At 27.1% G+C, this 24043-nt stretch overlaps 2 protein-coding genes across 2 annotated transcripts; both read right to left on the reverse strand.

The window, feature by feature from the left end:
• Positions 1-4582: 4582 nt before the first annotated feature.
• On the reverse strand, positions 4583-18121 carry LOC135923438 (phosphorylase b kinase gamma catalytic chain, skeletal muscle/heart isoform-like). Its single transcript, XM_065458177.1, has 10 exons — positions 17892-18121; positions 17613-17788; positions 17458-17512; positions 17328-17390; positions 10109-10181; positions 9479-9572; positions 6182-6429; positions 5925-6008; positions 5822-5869; positions 4583-5313 (listed from the first exon to the last, which is right to left on the reverse strand). The coding sequence occupies exons 1-10, from the start codon at positions 18026-18028 to the stop codon at positions 5023-5025; spliced, it is 1269 nt and encodes a 422-aa protein (XP_065314249.1). The 5' UTR covers positions 18029-18121; the 3' UTR covers positions 4583-5022.
• A 4651-nt stretch (positions 18122-22772) lies between these two features.
• LOC135924211 (uncharacterized) lies at positions 22773-23123 on the reverse strand. Its single transcript, XM_065459258.1, has one exon. It carries the CDS (start codon positions 23121-23123, stop codon positions 22773-22775), a length of 351 nt encoding a protein of 116 aa, XP_065315330.1.
• Between the last annotated feature and the right edge of the window lie 920 nt (positions 23124-24043).

Below are 24043 nucleotides of genomic sequence, written 5' to 3' on the forward strand. Positions count from 1 at the left end.
TTTAAGGATATATGTAAAAAATTGACAAAGAACGAATAATATATAAAACCTAGCACCAAAAATTTATTCTTAATAAGTAAAGTAATGTTGTAAAACAGCTCGATTTAAGCCAATTTTTAAAAACGTCTCCATCAATATTTTAGGCAGAAAAATATTGTCTAAACCTCATAATTTCGCAGGTGTCCAAAACCCTTGTGTCATCCATGAGCGAAATTGACAGGGTTGCATAATATCTTCTTAAATCGATTCAAATCGAACCGTTTAACATAATTATTAACAAGGGATAATTAGACTATAGTAAGGTAAAATCGTACAATTTGGCTTAATCTAAAGACATTGTCAACTAAGCATTGAGACGCGAGTTAATTTATTTTTGCTTTCTTCAAATTTGAATACTTTAAAAAAAATCTGAGACAGAGGTGATGATTTTCGGTTTAAAAAAATGGCTAAGAATAGAATTTCCCAACTAAATTAACAAACCATTTAAGTATATTATTTTATTATACATATAAATTCGCATGAATTTTATACTATTTGTAATAAATGTATTAGGAATCAAATAAATATACCAAAATAATTTATATAAAAGTTAATGCCAATAAACTTTTAACTTTTGATAATATAAAAATATGTTAGGAGCTATACATTTTTCATATGAACTCTAATAATATTAATATAATACACTTATATTTTATTCGAATTATAATCAATAATTAATATCCTTAGTTTAAATAATATATATATAATATTCATATTATAATAATATTAATGAAGTTTTAAGCCAAACTATTAACAAAATATAAAAAAATTACAAAATATATATTAGGTTTAAGCATTTAACGAAAATTCATTCAATATATTATAAGTAAATTATTAAGATAAGAATTATAATATAGAATGGAAGCATGGATCCAAGATATTTTATATCTTGAAGCTTGCTAAAAAGAAAATATGAAAGTTTTATTAAATTATATTAGAAAAATGTATCAAGCCTTTTCGTATATATAATATATATAATAGATCAGGACCAAGTCTTGTTATTTTTAATTTTATTTGATTCTACTATAAAAGAAGTATAGATGATACTATACAATTTCATTTTTTTTGAACAATCTGGGGGTTTAAGAGTAAGCTTATTCTGGAATAAATCAGTTTTGCAACTAATTATATATTATGAAAGAAGGAATATAAAATTATAAAGAAAGGATGTAAAGTTAATATCAAAAAAATGAAGACTTGGGAAAAATAATTTATATAAATTATTAAAAAATTGAAATTATGAGGGACTCAAGTAGTTTAAAGATAAGTAGAGGATAAATAAGTTGTTATATGTAGTGAGAAGATAAGCAAGATGGATTTATATTTAAATAAAAAATAAAAGTGACTTTCAAACGCTAAGATCACTTTTTTCCCAATTATATATCCGAAAGTTTTGATTATCCTATTGAAAGTTATTTTCACTCACGAATCGCTCACTTTTAAATATCCTTGCCATTGTTTCTATCATTATCATACTCATTTTTTTTAGATACCATTCATTGATAGTATTAATTTTAATGTTTTCATCGGTTTCGAAAATTCCCCACCTATTTTTTCTCTTTTACGATAGTATTTCCTTGTTATCCAACTTAATCATTATATAAAAAAATTAATTTTGTCAGGTGATGGTTTTGTAAGGCAATAAAAATCAAAAAAAATATAGGCAAAATCCTCACATAGCAAGAATAATTTTTTAGATCATAAATTGCATTGCATATGTTTAAATGAAAATTTAGATGAAATTTTTTATTTGGATGTAAACAATTATTTTGAAACACTATGTAATTGATATATGAATGATTTACTCTTCCAAATAATTTTCGTACTTTATCAATATAAACGAAAATTTCTGAATCATCTCATCAAAATATAGGTATACATTTTTTTTTATTCATACTTAATAAAATAAATAGGAAACTTCTAATTCACCCATCATCAAATAAATGGGAAATTTCTGATTAACCTATCATGACGGCTACATGCTAATAATTATAAAACAATTTTGTTTATTATAATTTAATATTAACATTATCATTTTTTTATATATTGGTTTATTTTGCTTTGGGCATAAATTTTCTCAATAATTTTGTACAATAAACAATCCAGATTATATAAAAAAATGTCTCAAGCGAAAATATGTTATTCATAAAAGGATCGTCAGGATAGATCGTTATTCGATCCTGTATCGTGCTCATTTTACTTTTCTTAGAATCATTTATAATTTTTTTTTGCAAGAGTTTTTTTAATTCGTCGCTAAATGTCATATTTTTTAATATATATGCGATTTTTATCATCTCAAAACAATATGTTAAATTTATTTATTTTTTAAATTGAGTTAAATAAATTTTCCTAAGTTGTTTGCAGTGCCAAGGTTAATGTGAAAATTTGATTTGCCCTTAAAATTAATTATAAATTTTCAGATATAAAATTACTGATTTAAATATTAGAGGAAATATTAATTATGCTTAAATAAAATTTTAATAATATATACATAGTATATCCGGAAAATTTAAAGACCATAAACATTCCGCAAGTGAATATAAAAAATTTTCATCAGAAATTTATTTTTATAATATTAAAATACTCATCTATTTAAACTAACTCCGAAGTGGAACTCACATAAAAATTAATTAAAATAAGAATAGGAATTATAAATGAAATTAAGAATTATAATAAATTATGTTCCTAATTACATGCCTGAAAAATGATAATTACTTATAATTACTAACACTTTTTTAAAGTGATTTAATTATAATTACTAATTTTTGCATAATATCGTTTTCTACTATTAATCTTAACTTAATGGGGATAAAACAAGAAAAAAGAACCCAATATGGTTGATTTTAAAAAAAAATGTTTTAATTTATAATGAAGCCATTTGGTTACATTTAGTTTAAGTTGATTTTTAAAGTTTAGTAAAGAAAAAGAATGCATATCTACTGATGGTGATACCTTTAATATTAATGAAGAGTAATGAGAAAAATCAAACTGATTACCTAAAGCATGATAAAGAATCTTTTTCTAGATAATTTAAGAATTAATTTTATCAGTGGAAAAGAATTAACTATATTTATGTTATAATTTGCCCTTATTTTCTTACATTAATTTATCGAAATCATATGATTAATTTAGTTTTCTTACAATTTTAATTTCACTTAAGCCCCTTCATTCCTTTTTTTCATATTTATATATTTTTTAAATATTTTATACTGTACTTCCAAACTCAGAGAAATTGTTTAAAAAATGTATGCATTTTATCATCATCTGTACAGTGGACAGGTAAGGCTAAAATTCGTAAAACTTTTATGAACCCAAATGTATCATTTGTCTGCAATATTATTTTCATAAATATTAAATTTAGAATTTCCAATTATATTTTATTTTTAATTATGCAATAAAAGGATATTTTTTAGGGGAAGGGGATGGGGGGGGGGGGGGAGGGTATATTTTGTTTAATACACTTAGGGGAGGATGGAAGGACATAGCAGCCAATATGTCTTAAAAATCCGGCTGGGCTTAAACATTAAAAGGATTAAAAATCCGTGTAAGTCATAAAAAAATAAATCAATTAATCAGTGGGAACGTGTTGGAAAATCTTATAATAGGGCGGTTTATATTTATTTGCTGCTCATATTTCCACCTTCCCTTTAAAAAAATAGCTAAAATTATTCAAAATAGCAAATTTAAAAATCCCAGGCCAGGCTGTAAAATGATCAAATATTAAAATCCAGACCGTCCAAAAAAATACGAGGTAGGATGGGCTTGAAAATAAATGGTTTAAATCAGGCCGGTTTGGGTTTGAAAATAAAAAGTTTTTAAATCCATGTCGAGCCATTTATACTTCTGTAGGTTTTGGATTCTAATGACGTTATTACATCACCCATGCTTCTGTAAAGGTTCCTGTTTTTATCTATAATCCTCCTTCAAGATTTCTATCAAAAACCGAAGCTAAACGCCTAACAATTATCATTTTTACAAAAACTAAAAGCTCATTCAGCCTATTCCTACCAGCAACTTTATTCTTTCTCTGCATAGTCTAACATAGAGGTTAAAGGGCCCCCGGGACTACTCATGTACTAACCAAAATCAAAAAGAACGCTGTTTTATATTTTGTCTCTTTTACTAATTTTTGCACGCAAAATTTTGTATGCAGTAAATATTGAGGTTTATATTACAATTATCATAACTTATAATATTGTTAAACAAAATAGAGCTGAATCACAAGAATTCCCTTTCTAAAACCCTTTGTGCTAATAAAATTTATTGTAAATAAGCCAAAAAGTAACTTCGAAGTAAAATTTTAAATAAAAAAAATAACCGATGAGGGCCCAAAACTTTATTAAAACTATTTCATATACCAAACAACTTTAATTCATTCTTGAAACAAAAGAATTCAAATTACATAAACAATATTAATAAATTTATTAATGAGGCTAAGGTAATTAATCATTTTACCAAATAATACATTAAAAAATTAAAACTATTAATTGATATGAATTCATTTTTATAAATAATAAATAAATACTATATAGCATAAGAGTTTATAGCGATTATTTTTTTAGAATTATGCTAAATAATTACTTGTCTTAAAAATTAAAAGAGCAACAAAATGTCGAATGCATTTTAAATTGAAATTCTTTAAAAATGTCATTTATTTTTTCGGAAGGAGAAGGCAGGGCAGTTTTCTATCCATTATATAAAAAATTTACTAAGAAAGATATAATTAAAATTAAATTATTTCCGAAATATTTTTCGGTGCATTTAGAAAAAAAAATGCAACAATGAAAACTGTGAATGATTTGATTGGAAAATTTATAATTATAGCGTAAGTAGATTAAGGTGCGAATATTATTGTTTTTTTTTATCTGTGACTATATTTAATTATAAAAAAAATTGTATTTGATCGTAACGCTAAAATAAAAACTGAGCAGGCGTTGAATTCTTGAATTTAATTACAAAACAACAGCTTTTAAAGACGACTTCTTAATATTTGGGAAAAAGTTCGGCTATATTTTCGCAACCTTTATCGGCCACTTCTTTCAGTTCCTTCTTGGGTCTATTCTCGAATAAGAGTGCTCTGTTCTGAAGAGTTCCCTTCTTAATCCAATGACCGTAAATGTGAAAGGCCAGTGTATCGATGTATTTGTGAACCGGTTTCGCCTTGTAAGGGTCCTCATTTAAGATAGTTTGAGTAACCACGAACTCCAAACCTTTAATCTTGGCCATTCTTAAGTTTTTAAGATTAACGATGGCTAAAACGACAATCATGGTTTTCTGATAATTATAAATTTAAATATTTGGTTTGTAAAATTAATTTCATTAAAATATAGAACAGTTTTAATTAAATATTAAAATTTAAATGACTATTGATATTAATAATGTTAAGTGATAAAATGTCGTTTTAGAATTAATTTAACCAAAAAGACAGTTTTTGACAAAGATGATAGACATCGATACTATCTTTTTAGCAGCTACTGATACCCACCCGATACTGATCGCCAAAAAGTGCCTAACTGTTTTTCTTAAATTTTAAATACATTTTTTTTTTAAAAAAATTTTATTATAAAAGAAGGTTAAAATAAAACTTGTAATATAAAATTATAATTTAAAAATATATGATTATTCACAAGAACAAAAAAATAAGATTCTTATTTTTTCATGAACAAATAATAGTTGAAAATTTTAGTTTTCAATTTTTTGATTGTTTTGCTTTCGATTTCTGGTCCCCTCGAGGATCGTTATTCAGCTGTTTTTATGATATTATTATTAATGAAAAATGTACCTTCAAGGTTTGCTTAGGAACAAATTTTCGACCCAGTGGAAGCTCAATCTTTTATGATATAATTTTTTAAATAAATAATTGTTTAATTATATTTAATCCCAACCTCGTGTATGAAAAAGAACGAATGTTTGAGAGCTTGTTCAGCTGTTAATCTTTTATCGGGATCTTTGATAAGCATGCCGTTCATCTACAAAATATAAATGGATTGGATATTAAACAAATAATAATCAGGCTGAGAAGAGGTAAAATAGAATTTATGAAGCCTATTTTTAAAATGTTGTATTCGCCCACTTATATGTCAAGTCTTTTATTATATAAGAGAAGAGATTTTAACCAAAAAATGTTTTGAATATAATAAACTAAATCCTTGGCAATATCGGAAATATCGGCACATTCGGGGCGTTCCTTAAGATTAAGTTCGCGATCCATTATGTTCCGAAACATGATCATTTGTTTTTTGTGCCAAAACGGGGTAGTGCCTACTAGCAGGGAATACATGAGAGCACCTGAAGACCAAATATCAGAAGGTCGCCCGTATCCTTTAGAATCGTTGAACATTCTGCAAGCCAATATCTCAGGAGCAAGATATGCGGGAGTCCCGCACAGATCTAAAATGATATAAAAATCTATATTATCGATATTGAGTCAAATAATTCATCCACATCACCTTGCCTAATTCAGGCAATAAAATGTTAATAATCCAGCTATTTTTTTTATTTTTTGAAATTTATTAGAATTTGAAAGTATCTATATTCAAAAAGCTTGTGTATTATTAGATTTGGCTCTTTTTATCAATCATGAATCAAATAATATTCTTTTATTAGATTCGCACACAATAATTATTTTATTAGTAACCAAATTGAAAAAAAAAGATTCCATCTGCCGCGGAGGAGCAGCCTAAATTAATCACCTATTCGTGGAAAATATGACAACCTTCATAAAAATTATGTTATAAAACTAAAATTTTATTTCTTTACTTCTTATATTTTATTAGAGAGTTCATTCAAAAATTTTAAGAAAAGGAGAGAGGCCAAATATCTGTAAACCAAAATACGCGAATATTTAGAATATGCAACAGAAAGTTTATCTACTCATTTTTGTAGCTCATAGTATTAGTAATGATAAAAGGACAAATTTGCAACTACGAACTCGAATCAAAGTAGTAAAAATCGTCCTTGGCTCGAAGTAGACAAAATTAGTATGCATAGGTTCTTATCGCAATCAATTTCGATCCGAGTGAACTTGATTTGTGAACTCATGAACCTACTCGGATTAATCAGATCTCCGAATCAAATCATACATAATAATATTATTACTAAATAAATATGTAGCTGAAATATTTCATCCAAAAATGAAGGCAATATGTAACTCTAAAATTATTACAGTTTTATATAGTACAATATTAATTTAGAGATTTATTATTGTTATGGCTAATATTTTCCACTAATTAGGTTCTATTTGAAATATCATGGCATATTTGTTTTATAAACAAAATTTTCTCAAATGTTTATCCTCTCTAGTATTTTTAATTAATTTTTTTAGTTTCCGAAATTATTTTCTTTTAAGTATTTTATGATTGCATATCTAATTATACAAATAGCCGATATTTTGCATTTTAGCAAAAAAATTCAAAACAAAACAGAACAAATTATACACATGTGTAGCTAGTGTTTGCAACGGTCCGGTCCGGTCTTATCAGACTTTTCGGTCCTAGGGACGGTCCCGTCCAACAACACGGTTCCACGGTCCGGTCCGACCGAAGACCGATTTAAGAATATAAAAGTTTACTATAAATTGCTTTATAGTTAATGTGTATGTACATGAACATATAAAATATGATTATTTAATGCCTAACACTTTATAATATCTAATTCATCGTTTACTTTTTATATTCTTCCGTTTCATTAAATTCAATATTCATAGTTTACTTTTTATATTCTCCCGTTTCATTTAATTAAATTCAATCGCCTTCAAGTATTTTAATTTAGTAGGGTAGGTAGTATTATATTTTATTTTTAGAAATGGATATTGAAAATGAAATCATAGAAGTTGATATTGAAATGCCACACTCTTCAAGGGGTGAAAGAATGACTATTATTGATGAAAATCAAAAAAATTCATCAAATTCTTTAAAAGATGTTAAAGAATTATACAATTATTTTAAAAAAGAGACTAGTTATAAGATTTGTAAAATCTGTTTACAATCATTTTCAAATACATCAAGCACAAGTAAATTAAGCATATATACTATTAGCTGGGAACTAATATTAAAAACCCAATATAAACAAAATATTGTATTGGTATTGGGTCTAAAATATTGATATTGGTTTAAACAATATTTTCTATTTCTTGTATCTTGTATTGGTTTATATTGTATTGGTTTAAATTCAAATAACTAATTAAAAAAATAGAAATAAATAGTGATTTCTAAAGCTAATGATAAAATAACTAGCAATAGAATGAATCCAAAGATGGTTCAATCTATGATGGCACTTGAATCATGGATAAAAAATGGAATTATTTTTGATTTTTTAGAAAATAATTAAATCATTTATATACAATTTATTTTATAACCAAATATATATATCAAAAAAATTAATTAAATATGTAGATCATATTCATATTGATATAATTTATATTAAATAAATTTGTATTTTAATATTCTTTTGATTAGGCCTTTGTGTATAATATAATAAAAATGAATTGATGATATAATTGAAATATTAATAGGGAGTTTAACTATTCATTTTTAATAAATTTAAATGCAGAATAAAACTTTTGTAGCTTTATAGAAAATTTTTTTTAGGTGGGACCGGACCGTTGCAAACACTATGTGTAGCCCATTCATTCGCCTATATTCTAACTTGAGTAGCTGGCATTATCAAATATAAATATACAAAAACATCCAAAGATTAAACTAAAATCTCCCACATTCTTAAATATTTTCAAAAATCTTGTTTTACCTTCCTTTCTATTTTTTAAGAATTATATATTATTTTTATTTTAGTAAATTATTGTCTTGCATTGTTATTTTTATTTCATACTTTCACTCAATACTAATGAACAAAAAATATTAAATATCGGTCTACAAGCCATAACTCCTAGAAAAATTATGAGATATTTAACTTTTTATGTGTTATTTGGACTTAAAAGAATGGAAATTACAAAAATTATTAGAGCTCTGTGTCTGAGTTCCATTATTAATGTTCCAATTATGAATTTGAAACGCTTCATGAACAATATATATAAGATCGGGTATTGCAAAACGCGTAATTATGTTTAATTAAATTTAAAAAATTTTCGTTTCGAGTTTCCATATGGTAGGAATAGTATAAATTTGAAACTAATTGATGTAGCGTTTATTTTAAATATTTATTTTTTTACATTATACTTTATACGAATTGAATAAATTAATTAAATAATGTGTTGCGTCATATTAATTAAGAGGAGACTTTTAGGGTTTAAATAAGACACCGGCGTTAGGTCTCATAAGTTAAGAGTATAAAAAAAAATTAGCAATAATTATCTGATTTGCAATGCAAATTGCACGTTCTAATTGAATATGTTTCTTAAAGTAATAGATAGATATTTTTGTAATTGAATCTGTAACAGATACCTGTTTAGTTCAAAAATTAATCATCATATAAAAAAAATTACCATGGAGACTACGATCATTTTCTACGTAAACTGAAAATCCTAAATCAGTAATCTTTATTGATAGGTTGTTATCAGAGACCAATATATTTTCAGGCTATTGATTTTAAGAAATATTTAAAATATATGTTTGACATTAAATTTATATATAAAATGTATATATCATGGGATCATTGCAAGACTTCGTAAACAGTTTGGAACTGATAATTCGAGATCTGCAAAAGTAGACCCTCGGGACGGGTCGGATCGGGCCTTGTAAATATTTTTAAATATATTTAAAAATAAAAATATTTTATTTTATTTATAGAACTAGACGCCATATAATATATGTCTTTTTTGAGTAATTATAAAGATTAATTTCTATATTTAAATAAGCAGAATAAATTTAAAAATAGCGAATACGTTAGAATTTATCTATCATAATAATAAAGCGTTGCGCGACAAACTAGTAAAGGGAATATATAATGAAAAAAGTTCCATGATATTAATTAACAATATAAAATATTTAAAAATAGGGGAGAGCACCTCAATACTCAAACGACGATATCTAATAAATAAAAAATTAAATATGTATTATTTCAAGATTATAATTACATTAAAAGTTTATAATTAAAAATAGTTGTAAACCATTACTTTTATGTCACGGTGCACCACAAAAAGTTTATGCATATGCATCAAAGCATTAAGTACTTGCCTCATTATATGTCTTATGTTTAATATTTTTTTAAATAAATATATGATGTATTTAGATTATTTCCAAAACTTTGAAAAAAATTGACAAAATTCAAGAACTTTGATGATTATAAAGAAATAAGAATTTGTTTCTATCAAAAAAAACATTTCAAAACATTTTTCTTCGAATTCATTTATTTGAAGGCCGTGATAACGAAATTCTTAAGGGAATTTTATTGGTCATGCTCTACTTTCTCTTAATTTTATTATTTATATATTTTTACAGACTTTTTAACTATACTTTTAAAATGTATAATAACTAGGGACCAGAAACAAGAGCATTTTTCAGTTCCACCTTTCGGAAAGTTCCTAGAAATATATCTAAGCATATTTTTAAAATCTACACATTTTAATTAATCTTTATTTAATCATTAAATGATTCAATTATTACATCGAAGTATTAATATATTTACTATAATACATTTTGGTTCTTTGAGTCTTAATATAAATTTGAGTGTCGAAAAACAACGTTCAACACTTACCTGGCTATATGGAGTTGCTAAAACGATTTGAGCCAATTCATACAGGATAGAACTTTTATTTTATTGGATTGTCAATATTCTAGCAAATTTTTTGATTTATCTAGATCGAATATTTCTTATAGTTGATAGAATATCATCCTTTTTGTAAGTTTGGTTATGTTTTTCTTCTTAATTCTTGAACCTTAGAAACATTGCTAATTCATCATTTTGTCCTTCTTCAGTGTATTATCCGAATTACGTATTACATTTAAATCTTAATCCTTAAAATTTTTAATACATTCAAATGTCGTCAATAAATGAATTATAGCTATATTATTTTTCTCTTCGCTTAAAAGAGATGTAAGCCTAGGATCTAAATATAAGGGAGAACAAAGTAACTAATTCATTAGCATTTTTTACTTTTGTTGAGAGCTGAAATCAAGTCTTGAGATAACAGGGAATTACTTTCTTGAAGCCTTTTATACATTTGGTCTTATTGACCTATAGTCACCTGAAAAAATGCTCTCATTTTGGAATAATAAGCTTCCTTCCTTTAACGGCTCTAATGAGGCCATCATTTTTCCAGTTTCCAATCTTCATTGGGGGAAAAAAATTACAGGGCGTACCATTTGTAAGGATTTAGAAAATAAAAAGAACTTAATATATGTACCTGTTAAAAGGATTAAAAAAATTTATTTATTTAATTATAGAAATAAATAAGAAATTTATATATAATTTTATGAAACTTCCAGGAATACACGTTCCGATTCCAAGTCCCTGATATTAACTGATATCGATAAGAATTCTAAAAAGGCCTGTCGATAGGGATACAAAAATATTTATGTATCCGATATATTTTGATTTCTTAGTATGATATTTTTATTATTATTAGCAATTATATATATCATAAGTCTCAATGCAAAACCATCTAACATTTCCAAACTTTCGTCTAGACAAAAAATAAACAAATCATTCAAAATTAAATTGAGGACTACTATAAAATAACCATTTTTATTTCCCTAGATACATTTTTATCTCACAATGAACGATTTATGATTTATCAAATGGCTCTATTCAATTTACAAATACCATAAACTTCCTCTGATCTAGGATATATTAAATCTTGATATTTAAAAAATTAAATAGTTAACTAAATTTTATTCAGAGGATATAGGTGTATATATATGAGGCCAATTAATTTCAGAATTTAAATCTTGAGAAATATTAATTTTAGTAGATAATCCTCCAAACGCATACTTTAAAATATATTTTGGAGTTTTTCCAAATATATATTAAAGTTAATGTATATCTTGGCAATGATATCAATTATTACAAGTACAAATGAGTGGACCTTTTCTTCATTACAGAGAATAAAAATTTATCTCAAAAGCAGGGATCCAAACCGAACCTGAACCCTAAAAACCGGTATTTTTATCGAACCTAAACCTCTAAATTTCTAGCCGAACCTGAATCGAACCGCTAAAATGCCTCTGAACCGGCTCGAGTCTCATAATTTTATGCTTATAAAATAATGTGTAAGTTATTACTAGTAGTATATTGCAAAAATTTTAATTATATTCAAATTGTTTTAAAAATTATTATCAATCACATTTGATTGATAAATGTCAGTCATAATTTTTATAAACTTTAGTATATTGCCATTTTACAACATTTTTTAAATATTTTAAGCTTATAAATTATAATGCTCAGAAAAAAATTAAATCGAATATATAAATTATTTACATATAGTATTATAAATGACACATCAAATCTGATGTCATATTGGCAATGCCAGCTACCCAAGTTAGTGTGGAAAGATGTTTTTCAACAATTAAATTTATATTATCTCCTTATAGATGTAATTTGAGTGAGACGAATTTTGAAAATATATTAATTGTGAGGCTTAATAAAGAAATTTTAAGTAATTGTTTATATTAAAATTATTCATTGATATATTTATTTGTTATATTTATAAATTAAATATTATTTTATAATGTGCAATTAATAAAAATGAAGGTTTTTATTTTAATTATGAAAAAAAAAAATCCTTATACATAATCCTAGAGTAGGTTTGAATACAAAAGTGTTCAAACCGGTTTTTAGAGGTTCGAACCGAACCGATATTTTTATTTTTTGCGAACCGAACCTGAACCTTGAACCGTTATTTAAATCCGAACCTGAACCGATATTCGTTTCGGTTTGGATCCCTGCTCAAAAGTGCATCTTAAAATCGATTGAATAGTCTTGTTTTACTTGATATACATCGATATCTAATCCCCAACATAACAAATTTTTGAAAAATCAATCACAAAGAAGATTAAATTTTTATTTATGAACGATATTTTGATTAACTTTTTAAATCATTATATAATGTATGATGATTTAATCAATGTAATTTACATATATAACAGTTTTTTACATGCATACAGGTTTAAAATTTATAATATTTTTTAATATGTATATTTTGCATTTTCCAATATATCATTATTTGTGTTCGAAATAATCATTTTTTTAAATATGATTGATTCTTAAATTTTATAGATTTTTAATTCAAACAAATTTTTACTACTCCAAAAATTCATTTTAACATGAAAAAAAAATGTCCTCCTATAGAAAATTCTTGGCTACGAGCCTATGATGGTAAAACATTTTATAGTTCTTAAATATTTTGTTTCATAATGTTCAGCTTTGAATAGGTCATCCACCACAAAAATTCAGTGATTGGGTCTTCAAGAAGAGTTTGCCATTCATGAGAATACATTAATTTGTTATTTATTAATCATCCAATAAATATTGCATAAAAAATTTTTAATCTAGGAACAGGGATCCCCAATTTTATAGCCTAAAGATTAAATGGATAATATTTAATAAGAGTCTTAAAATATTCGATTTTTAAGCCGTCTTTCAATCACACCATGGGCCGAATCCACCCCATCGGTTTATGGACCTATTCTAAGAAATTTTGAATACTAATACTTTCACTTGAGACCCTACATAACTACAATTTTACAATGACAATTAGTAAAAATAAAAGGCAAAATTTTATATTTGGAAATGTAAAAATTATTTCAATAAACCATATTTTTAAATGATAGATAAATATAATAATACTTAAAATTTAACAGAATAAATTTTAAATAATATTTTTTTATATAATTAGATATAAAGCTATTATTTTTTTAATTTTTATTTATTAAATAATATCTTAAATATATATTAAAATAAAAGTAAAACTATATAAAAAATATATAAGGGGTATTAATAGTTGCCTCGAAAGATGGAAATTTGAGTTGACTGTAATAATATAAAAGAGGATTCATGATCCCTATTAATTTGAGAAAATTTTTTACCTAAAATCTTTAAAAAAAATGATAGCATAGGGGACTTAGGGGCCCATTGGTAGAAATAACTATTAGGATAAAGTGAAAATATGATAAGTCATGGTACTTTCTAATTTTTGATCTTTCGGCTGTATTGATGGGATTATAATTTAATATTTTAGAAGCAGAATTATTCATTGAATAAAATTTTTATTAGCATAACGAAATATGTAAAATAAATAATAAAATAGATGTTTTTGATATTGGATAAATAAGGCGTCTATTTGATACTAGCTTATGAGCTTATAAGATTAGATAGAAAATATAAATAAACCCATAAGGGCAAAGAAACGTTTTGAAAATTTTGTTAGTTTGACAGTTTTGCAGTGAGACCGACGATAACACTACCATATCATATATGTAACATATTTAAAATGACAAACTGGAAAAAAGAATTTATTAAACTTTTTAAAAATAATATATTTTCAAATTTGATCAAGGATCCCTTCCCCCTATCAGTAAAAACATTTTGACGACACTAAATGCTAATGGTGTGCTCATAGTGTTATATTTTCAAAATAATTGTTTAATATTTCGAAAATTTCTAAGAAAAGTTAAACCTTTAGTCTATCTGGGAAAAATTGTCAAGGTTTAGTTTTACCTTTAAATTTTTATCATGTTGTAACACTGCTAATCAAAAAATAAGAGATAATTCATTTTTAAATTTTCCAGCAGCTTGAATATGGGAAACAGAGAAAGCTGATAGTTATGTAACTAACATTTGTATCATCTCTTCTCATTATATAGTGTTGAATCCCATTTCATTCAAGCTTGAAATATGGGTGGTGAATGAAAGTTATAAGACTATGATATATAAAAATTTTAAAAGTATAGCATAATAGACATTGTTGATACTATTCCATTAGAGACTTGTAAAGCCTGGCCTTCAGGCCAAACAAATTTTTTAAAATTATAATGGACCAGGTTGGGAATCTCTGACTTTTTAAAAAAAATGTTAGTAGGCCAACCTGAGCATTAAAATTTTGATATATTTTTTTGAATTTAAAGCTAATATTTTAATTTTGATTAATACAATTTGAAATAAAAATACACTATACTAATTTCTTAGTATTTAAGAGCTGACTAACTAAAATAGGAAATTTATAAATAAATAGTAAATACACAAAAATTTGAGATGTAGTGATACCACTTTTTAGACTGATCCGATACGATATTAAATTTATATAGGCCGATTATTGAACCAATATTAAAAATATGATTTTGTTTATTATACATACTTAATATATTTTGATTCATCTACTTTTAGTAAACCATCTTCAAGTATATTATAAAAGAAACGCGTTACTTTATACGTTTGAAAAAGATTACTGTTACTCATTACCTTGTGAAAAAAGGAACGCGTTAATGGCTATTCAAAAAAAGTAACGCATTACCTGTTACTTAAAAAATATTAAATATAAATTTTATTTTTATATATTTTTTATATCATAGATAATAAAAATATACAAAAATAATATATTATAAGATAAGCGTTTTGTAATAATTTTTTATTTATTTTTAACAATTAATTTTCAAAATTTTAATCAGATAAAAAAAGAGGGCTTAATACTAGACACCATTTTCGTCGCGGGGCTAAACACAAGTTCAACTGGCGTAAAGGGTGGGAGGGCTTTATTATATTTAATAAATAAAAATTTTAATTGAGAGAATTTATATAAAATATTTTAAAGAATGATCTTTATTTTTAAATCATCTTCACAAGAATGTTTATTCAGATCCTCGTCAAATTATTTTATTATCTTTGTCAAATTTAATCTGAATTCATATCTTAACCTCCATATATTTTTTGGGATTTGAGCAGCTGGACGTTGAGATTAAAATATTTGAATTAGAGCATAATCTACACTTACAAAGTGTATATTTTAGTACTCTTAATTTTCTTTATTTATTTTAAAAATGTTTCATACAGGGGCAAGATAGTGTTGTTAAAAGGCTCGATTTTGCCAATTTCAATTTACAATTTTAGCCAAAATAAAATTACGCAAGCCTCAAGATTCGGCTAATAGATGTCCAAAATGCTAATTTACATACTTGCATAATATTTTTTAACTAAAATATTGGACCAGTCGTTTTTTAACAACACAGGGCCAGAGCAGTCAAATCATCTTCACCTGAAGAAATAAATAATATTGACAGTATTCTTGATAAGATAAATATAATATTAGAGAACATAAATTAATATACTTTTGATTGATTCAATAATAATTATATTAACAATCTTAACTGTATAATTATCCCTTTTACCAGCTCATCAGGGTCTATTCTTAATGGCAAATGTTACATTCCAAAATTTTTATATGTACTTCGTTTTTAATCCTTCCCAAACAAAAATTCTATGGCTAAAATTCACAACAAATTCAAAATATTTGTTGAAAAAATTGTAAATATTGAATCATCATTATATATCTGGTCACCTGCCTAATTAACTACCAAATAGTTTAGTTTTAGCTTTGTTCCACATATCATCTTTCTTATCATTCGGATGCAACTCTTTTGATCTCAGACTTCATACCCTTCAATGCTTATTTATTGGATGATGCAACTAGTGTTGTTAAATAGCACTTTTGAACCAATTTTTAAAAATAGCATAAGGCTTCAAGATTTTGCTAATCTTAAATTTTTTTAAAACCATAGGCCTTAAAAATCAGACATTCCCTAACGAGGTTAGGGAATTCCTATTTATACAACATTAAATTCAATTTGAACTTAATTTCGACATAACTACGGCTCCTTTTTGGGAAAGCAAATAGTAGATATTTTTAATTAATTATAATATATATTCTTTAAATATATTTTTATAATTTTATATAAATAAAGATTGATTATAAAAAAAAAAAAATATAAAAAAATTTAACAATAAAATGAAATGATTGTAAAAATAAAAAATTTGTAATAAAATATTAATATTGTAGCAATAAAAAATTATGAGCCAGTCTGAAGTTTTTTTATGTATATATTTCCCAAATGACCCATTAAATTTATTGCCCAGCCCTTGACATTATAATTTTTATTTAAATTTGCCCATCCCAGACTTTGGGACAGGTCAGGCCAGACTTTGAAGATCTTTGTTTTACATATATTTTTATATATAATTTTTATTTATGCAAAGTATATTTTTTTAATATTAATCATTATGTTCAATAAAATGAAAACTATTTTTATTTATATTTAGTTAGATTAGTAAAAATTCTCAAATTTTGTCATATTTTTATGAAGTTTTGTAAAATTTGAAGAAAAAAAAATATATAAAGGCTAAACTTTGTTTTTTTTTCTGATAATGTCACCTCTTGAGATAAAAAATCATAAAGTTCAGCTTTACATCTAGAATATAAAATAAAAATGATTATTGCTTTATGTATTAATCTATTTAAAATTATATTTAACTTACAATTCAAGCACAAGGAAGATAAATGAGCTTGTTATAAAACTATCATGAATTTCAACTAAATATTAATGTAAAATTATATAAGGCTATAATTTACATAACTGATTTATTTTAGTAAAATCACACAAATATTTATCTCAGACCATCAAAAAATTTACTTATATTAGAATGTGGAGTCACTCTTTTAATAATATTAATTTCTTGTAAAGTTGAGGAGTATAATAAATCTTTTTCATCTTGACTAGAATATGTCCCACTAATATCTACAATTTTTACTGCATACTCTTTCCCAGTTTTTTTCTCTATGCATTTTCTAACAAAGCTGCTACCACCCCTTTAAGTATATTTGTATTTTTCAAATAAAAATTATTTATAGAGTGTAGTTAACTTTAATGGCTAAGTTTATAGATATATCAATCAATATTAAATTTATAAACTTTCCTAATAACTCCCGAGGTTCGTAATTAGAATAAAACTCCTTTCCAACACTTTCATCTGGCATACTGGGATCATCCGCAGCTTTGACAGAAGACTTTCGAACAGTCTTAATAATACCATTTGTATCTACAGTCATTTATAAAGCATTCTTGTTGAGATTAAATTTTGCTCGAGACGCCCGTATGTTTGCATTCGATTGTGGTCATAAGGCCCGGTAAAGAGTTTCGTGACTCTATATCAGCTGTTTTTGAAAATTATATAATATGATTCTAAAAAGATTTAGGATGTCCCCGCTATAATTTTCAAAAAAGTATGGAGAATGGCGTGCCCCTACCAAAAATTATATTTTTTTTTATAATAGTATTTAATCCATATAATAATGATTATAAAAATTAAAGATATGTTATGTAAGTATTTAATAAAGATTTGATAAGTAGCGTCACTAAAGGGGGTGGCGCTCAAGCCCCATGAATAGTAATTTTGAATTTTTTTAAATGTATTTTTTTAAGTTTTACCGTATTACATAGATAGAATTAATATACAACTCTCCACAGAAATAATATATAATCAACAAACTTTATTATTAAAATAATATCGCAAAAAAATATCAAATTCAACAAAATTTACAACTTTATAAAATCAAAAAAAATATAAACATTAAAAAAAATAATTAAAAATTAACAATCTAAAAATATCTTCTTTTACAATTATAAAGCACCTACTCATGCCTCAAATTTAAATTATAGGATAAAAATACATTTTTAGAAATTATAAATTATTGCATCATAATGACTTTACGATAATCAACTTTTATAAATCTAAAAATAAAATGTTAACACGATTAAAATAAAATTAAATAAAAATCATCATGATTCATGACTTACTACAATTTTACAAATATCTAAAAATATATAATCAACGCAATTATCTCACAACAATTATGACTCATCTAGAACATCTCCCCCTTTTACCAACTTTTGGAAAATCTAACATATACTCTTCCTCCCCTACCCGTAACTCGGGCACCTGGTCGGATATTTCCTGGCCACGGCTTCTCAATTCCTTTTTCCTTTTCTCCACCCGCTCCGTTCCTTGGGGTTGATCATAGCGCTCTCTTGGACACCATCTTCTAATATGTCCCGCTTTCCCGCATCCATAGCACAAATTCATATCCTTAGCCTTCCTCCATCATTCCCTTGTTTGACTCTCAGATCTCTTATGGCACTTTTGTCGCCTCGGGTTTTCTTTTTTTGGCCAAGGCCCTCCATTCGATGGCTAGGGGCTCCATGTCTTTGCTAATGATCGTAATTCGAACCAGATGGGTTCCTAGATTGACATATCTACGCATAGATTTGAAATTAAATACCCTTCATGTCTCCCCCCTTTTTTTTTCTTTAAAAAAATCTTTCTTGCCCCGTCCTACATACATATGACTAATAACGGACTTACGTTGTCACAATCGTCATAATAATACTAATTACTTTTGAAGGAAAATGTTTCTCTACACAAAATATAAATTCCGTTTGATAGAAAATGTTTCTCTACACAAAATATAATTTGTTTTTCTGTTTTTTTTCCTTAATTTATTAAATTTTTAATCATTTATTTCCAAAACTCTCTTATGTTAACCTATAAATCTAATACTAATTCCCTTGGAAAGAAAATGTTTCTCTACCCAAAATATAATTTTTATCTTTATTTTCTCTTAATATTTATTAAAATTTTCATCATTTGTTTCCATATAAATTATTCAGCTTTCTACCATTCCCAATTCTATCAATTCTTATTCCGCTTATCACTTATTATTCTTTTTTATTACTCTATTGCACAACTTTATTTCCCCGTTAATTCTCAATTATTATTATTTTTTTTTATAAAAACATAAAATAACATAATTTTGATAATGTTAGCTAAAAAAAACGTAATTTTAGATAATGTTAGTTTTAAAAAAAGAAAGTAACTTTGAAAGTAATTTTAAAAAAAAACTTTTTGGGCCTTTGAGATTATAAAAGTTAGTGTCGCCCCTGGATTTAATAAGTTTAAATGGATAAGATGTGAAATATAAAATCATTATAATTATAATTTATGAATTAACTACATAATTCTATTTTCGGATTTTTTATCCACATTTCTATCAATGATTATTCTTATACATCAAAAGAGAGTAGAAAACCGGTGTAGTAAGTTGTATATTACTATTCTTTGTTTACGGTAAAAGCTTTCATTTATATTTTTAATCTTCGATGTAATGCGATATCCTAGATCCTCAAGGAAGGGTTTAAGTGCCAAAAGAAAATAAAACCCTCAGGACGTTTACCATCTTTGTTAAAAAGTCCAGTCAGCTCAAGGGTTAAAGGAATTCCAGTAGATTTGAAGGCCCGAGATATAGTTAAATTAAATTTGTATGTCTATAAATCTTCCTCTATATCGCTTGCAATGTAGAGAGTGGCGACCTTTTGAGTCAACTGGAGTCTGACAAAGAGAACATGAGTAAGCTATAACCTTATCGGCCATTATGAGCTTATCATTTATAAGTAAGAAATTAAGATTACTCTAAGGGATAGCTTCAAGAAATGCATAATAGTTTTTCGACGAAGTTGAATAGATAAAGGAATATTCGAAGGCTTTCTTAATTTAAGAAATGCGACGGAGTTGTCAATCAAAGATAAATCTCAACCAGCAATGACATTGAAGGATGATCGGCTAGGGAAGAGGGCTTCCAAAGATCGATAGCTTGAGAGAGTAAGGGATCTGGGTGAGTTGCAATTTGCTATTTATGGGGCACATGATAACCGCAAAGATATGAAGACATCGATGGAGAGTTGATATGGTCATCCTATTCCACTTTGGTTGATAAGGTGGCCTGTAGCCTAGATAATTCTCCAATAAGATTGACTATTTGTTCGGCCAATATTTTGATCTCTTATTCGTAGGTAGCAAAAATTACAGGATATTAGAAAATACTTATTCGTAGGGTGTAAAGAATCTTTGGAATTACAAAGGAGTTGCAGTAAGATTCTATGCATAGATCTTTTGAAGTATCTGCGAATAATATAGTAAAGGAGTCTTTATTAGTGTTGTTAAACTTAAACGGCTAAGCCCAGAAGACCTATCTGCGATTCGAGCCCGGTTTCTAGTCGAAAACATGACTCCAACTCGAGTCGACTTAGTTGGCTCGCTTAATTGACTCCCGAGGCGATTTTATATATGAAAATAAAAATTTTATGAAATTATATATAAGAATTCAATATCTTTTTTTTTTCTTTAGCTTTCACCTTTTCTGGTGGTAAGCTCCTTCAACATCTCTCTCCACTTTATGTTATTCATACTATCTCTTTTATCTAATTTATACTTCTTTATATTGGCTCTAATTTTATGGCCCCATTGAAGTTTTGGCTTCCTCTTTTACGTTTGCCTATCACTTCTAAACTTTCAACCTTATTTCCTATGTACTTCTTTATATTGGCTCTAATTTTATGGCCCCATTGAAGTTTTGGCTTCCTCTTTTATGTTTGCCTATCACTTCTAAACTTTCAACCTTATTTCCTATGTAGTTCATAGGCCTTCTCAGTGTGTTCCCATATCACCTAAGTCTGTTTACCATTAACTTAGTCTAATGGGCACTACCATTAAACTACTTAGTATTCTTATACTGCGCACTTTATCCTTTCTTGTTACCCATCCTCAGCATTCTCATTTCCATAGTTAGTAGACTTCTCTCGTCTGATTTCTTGGTTGGCCATGTTTCCGAACTATATAGAATAGTTGGTTGTACTATGGAACTGTAAATTTTTCCTTTTAATTTGTATGGGATTCTTTTGTCAAATAGGACTCTAGATAAAGATCTCCACTTTAACCACCCTTGATTAATTTAACTCTTTATCTCTTTTTCTATTGTGCCGTTTGTTTGTATAGTGGAGCCCAAATATTTGCAGCTTTCATTTGCCGATATCTGCCATTCATTTATATCAATACTCTTTGTTTCATATCCTCCTATCACCATATATTCCGTCTTTACTTTTAGTCCGTGCTTTTCTAGGATATTTATCCAACTCACTAATTTTTCTTTCATTTCATCCTTGGATTCGGCAAGTTACACAATATCATCTGCAAATATCATATTCCACGGGACTATTTGAGGAATAGACTGTGCTAATACATCTATTACTGTAATGAAGAAAAGTGGGCTGAGAGCCGACCCTTGATGAACTCCTTCGGCTATTGTAAAGCCGTTGAATACCTGTTGTGCTACGGGCCCATATACATATCCTGTATTATTCTTATATATTTTCGGGAACCTTTTTGTGGCGTAGCGCCCACCAGATAAGTTTTCTTGGGATTCTATCGAAAGTTTTTCTAGATCGAGAAAGATCATGTGTAGTTTTTTGTTCTTTTCCTTCTATTTTTCACTCATTTGCCTAATTGCGTGGATAGCATCAGTTGTTGATCTTCCAGGCATAAAGCCAAACTGTGTCTCTCCTATTTCGATATGTCTCTTAATCTTTTTTCTATTATTTTTTCGTATAGTTTTAGACAGTGTGACATTAATTTTATGCCCCTGTAATTTTGACAATTGTGTGGATCCCCTTTATTTTTGAAGATAGGAACTAGATAGCTCTGCCTCCATTTTTGAGAAACCTTTCCAAGTATTTTAATGAATAGACTTGTGAGAAAATGTATTCCATCATCTCCCAGTGCTTTAAGGCTTTCTATTGGAATATCATCTGGACCTCTAGCTTTGTTGTTTTTTCATATGCTTGAGGCATGTGATTATTTCTTGTTCTGTTATAGGTTGTACAAGGTTTTGTCATGGGGAGTGTTCGTCTAGATGTAGTATGTGGGGATTAAAGTTGAGAAGCTCCTGAAAATATTCTTTCCATCTATTCATTATTTCTTTTTCCTTTATTATCAACCCATCTTTGTTTTTTGGCTAATCTGTATATTTTATTTTGCCCTTCTTTGGTATTTAGTTCTTCATACATGTCATTGTTTGCCATAACTTTGGCCCTAGCTACCGCCTTTGTAGCTATTCTCTTGGTTTTTTTGTAATTTGTCTTGTCATCTGGGTTTTTGGATTTGTACCATATTTTATAAAGGGCTTTTTTCTCCTGTATAGTGGTTTGTACCTTTTCATTCCACCACCATAGTTTTTTGTATGATTTGTTTCCCCTTGTCAAGCCGAGTGTTGATTTGGTAGTGTCTATTAATCTGGATGAAAAGTCTGTCCACATTTTTTCACTGACTTGTGAGGAATCAATTGTTTCAATTCAATGTTTGCATTGATTGCAAAGGCATCTGTCATTGTTTTTAATTTAACCCATTTGATGCATGGTTTCAGTTTTATCTTATTTTGAGTGGATTTGATGTGTAAATCCATGACTAGTAGCTTGTGTTGCGCGGCTATATCTTCTCCTGGGATGAATTTGCACTCTATTACATCTTTTAATCTTCTGCGAGAGATTAGCATGTAATCTATCCGTGTTTTCCTTGTACCACTTTTATATGTTATTAAATGACTGTCTTTTTTCCTATAGTAGGTGTTGGTTAAGGCAAGGTCGAAGGCTTGCGAAAATTTCAGTACATGCTCTCCTTCATCATTTCTTTCTCCGTATCAAAAACCACCATGATGTCTTTTTTAGCAATCTCTTGCTTTTCACACATGGGCATTTAAGTCACCACCTATTATGACTAGGTCATCCTTAGGGATTTCCAATACAGCTTCATCAAGGATAGATCTAAAGTCATCTTTCTCTTCTTCCTTACAACCCGTTTGAGGAGCATATACTGAAAGGATGTGTAGTATTGATTGACCAATGCAGAGTTTTATCTTCATTAGTCTATCAGAGATCCGACTTCTACTACTGAGGAGGTTAGTTCTTGACTGAGGATAATGCCGACACCGTTTCTATTGCTAACAATTCCATTATAGTACAATTTATACCCATCTCCAATCATTAAAGTCTTCTGACCTTTCCATTTCGTCTCTTGTATGCACGCTATATCAACTTTTCTCTTGTTCAACATTGATGCCAACTCTCTCGTCTTACCTTTAAGCGTCCCAAATTCAAACTTGCTAATCTTGTCTTCTTTGATTTGACCTTTACTTTACTCTTCACAGGATGAAGGTAGGCCTATTCAAAAACGAATTCGA

This window comes from Gordionus sp. m RMFG-2023, chromosome 2 (genome assembly GCF_954871325.1).
Source record: "Gordionus sp. m RMFG-2023 chromosome 2, tfGorSpeb1-WG-v2, whole genome shotgun sequence".
In the NCBI taxonomy this organism is placed as follows: Eukaryota; Metazoa; Nematomorpha; class Gordioida; order Chordodea; family Parachordodidae; genus Gordionus; species Gordionus sp. m RMFG-2023.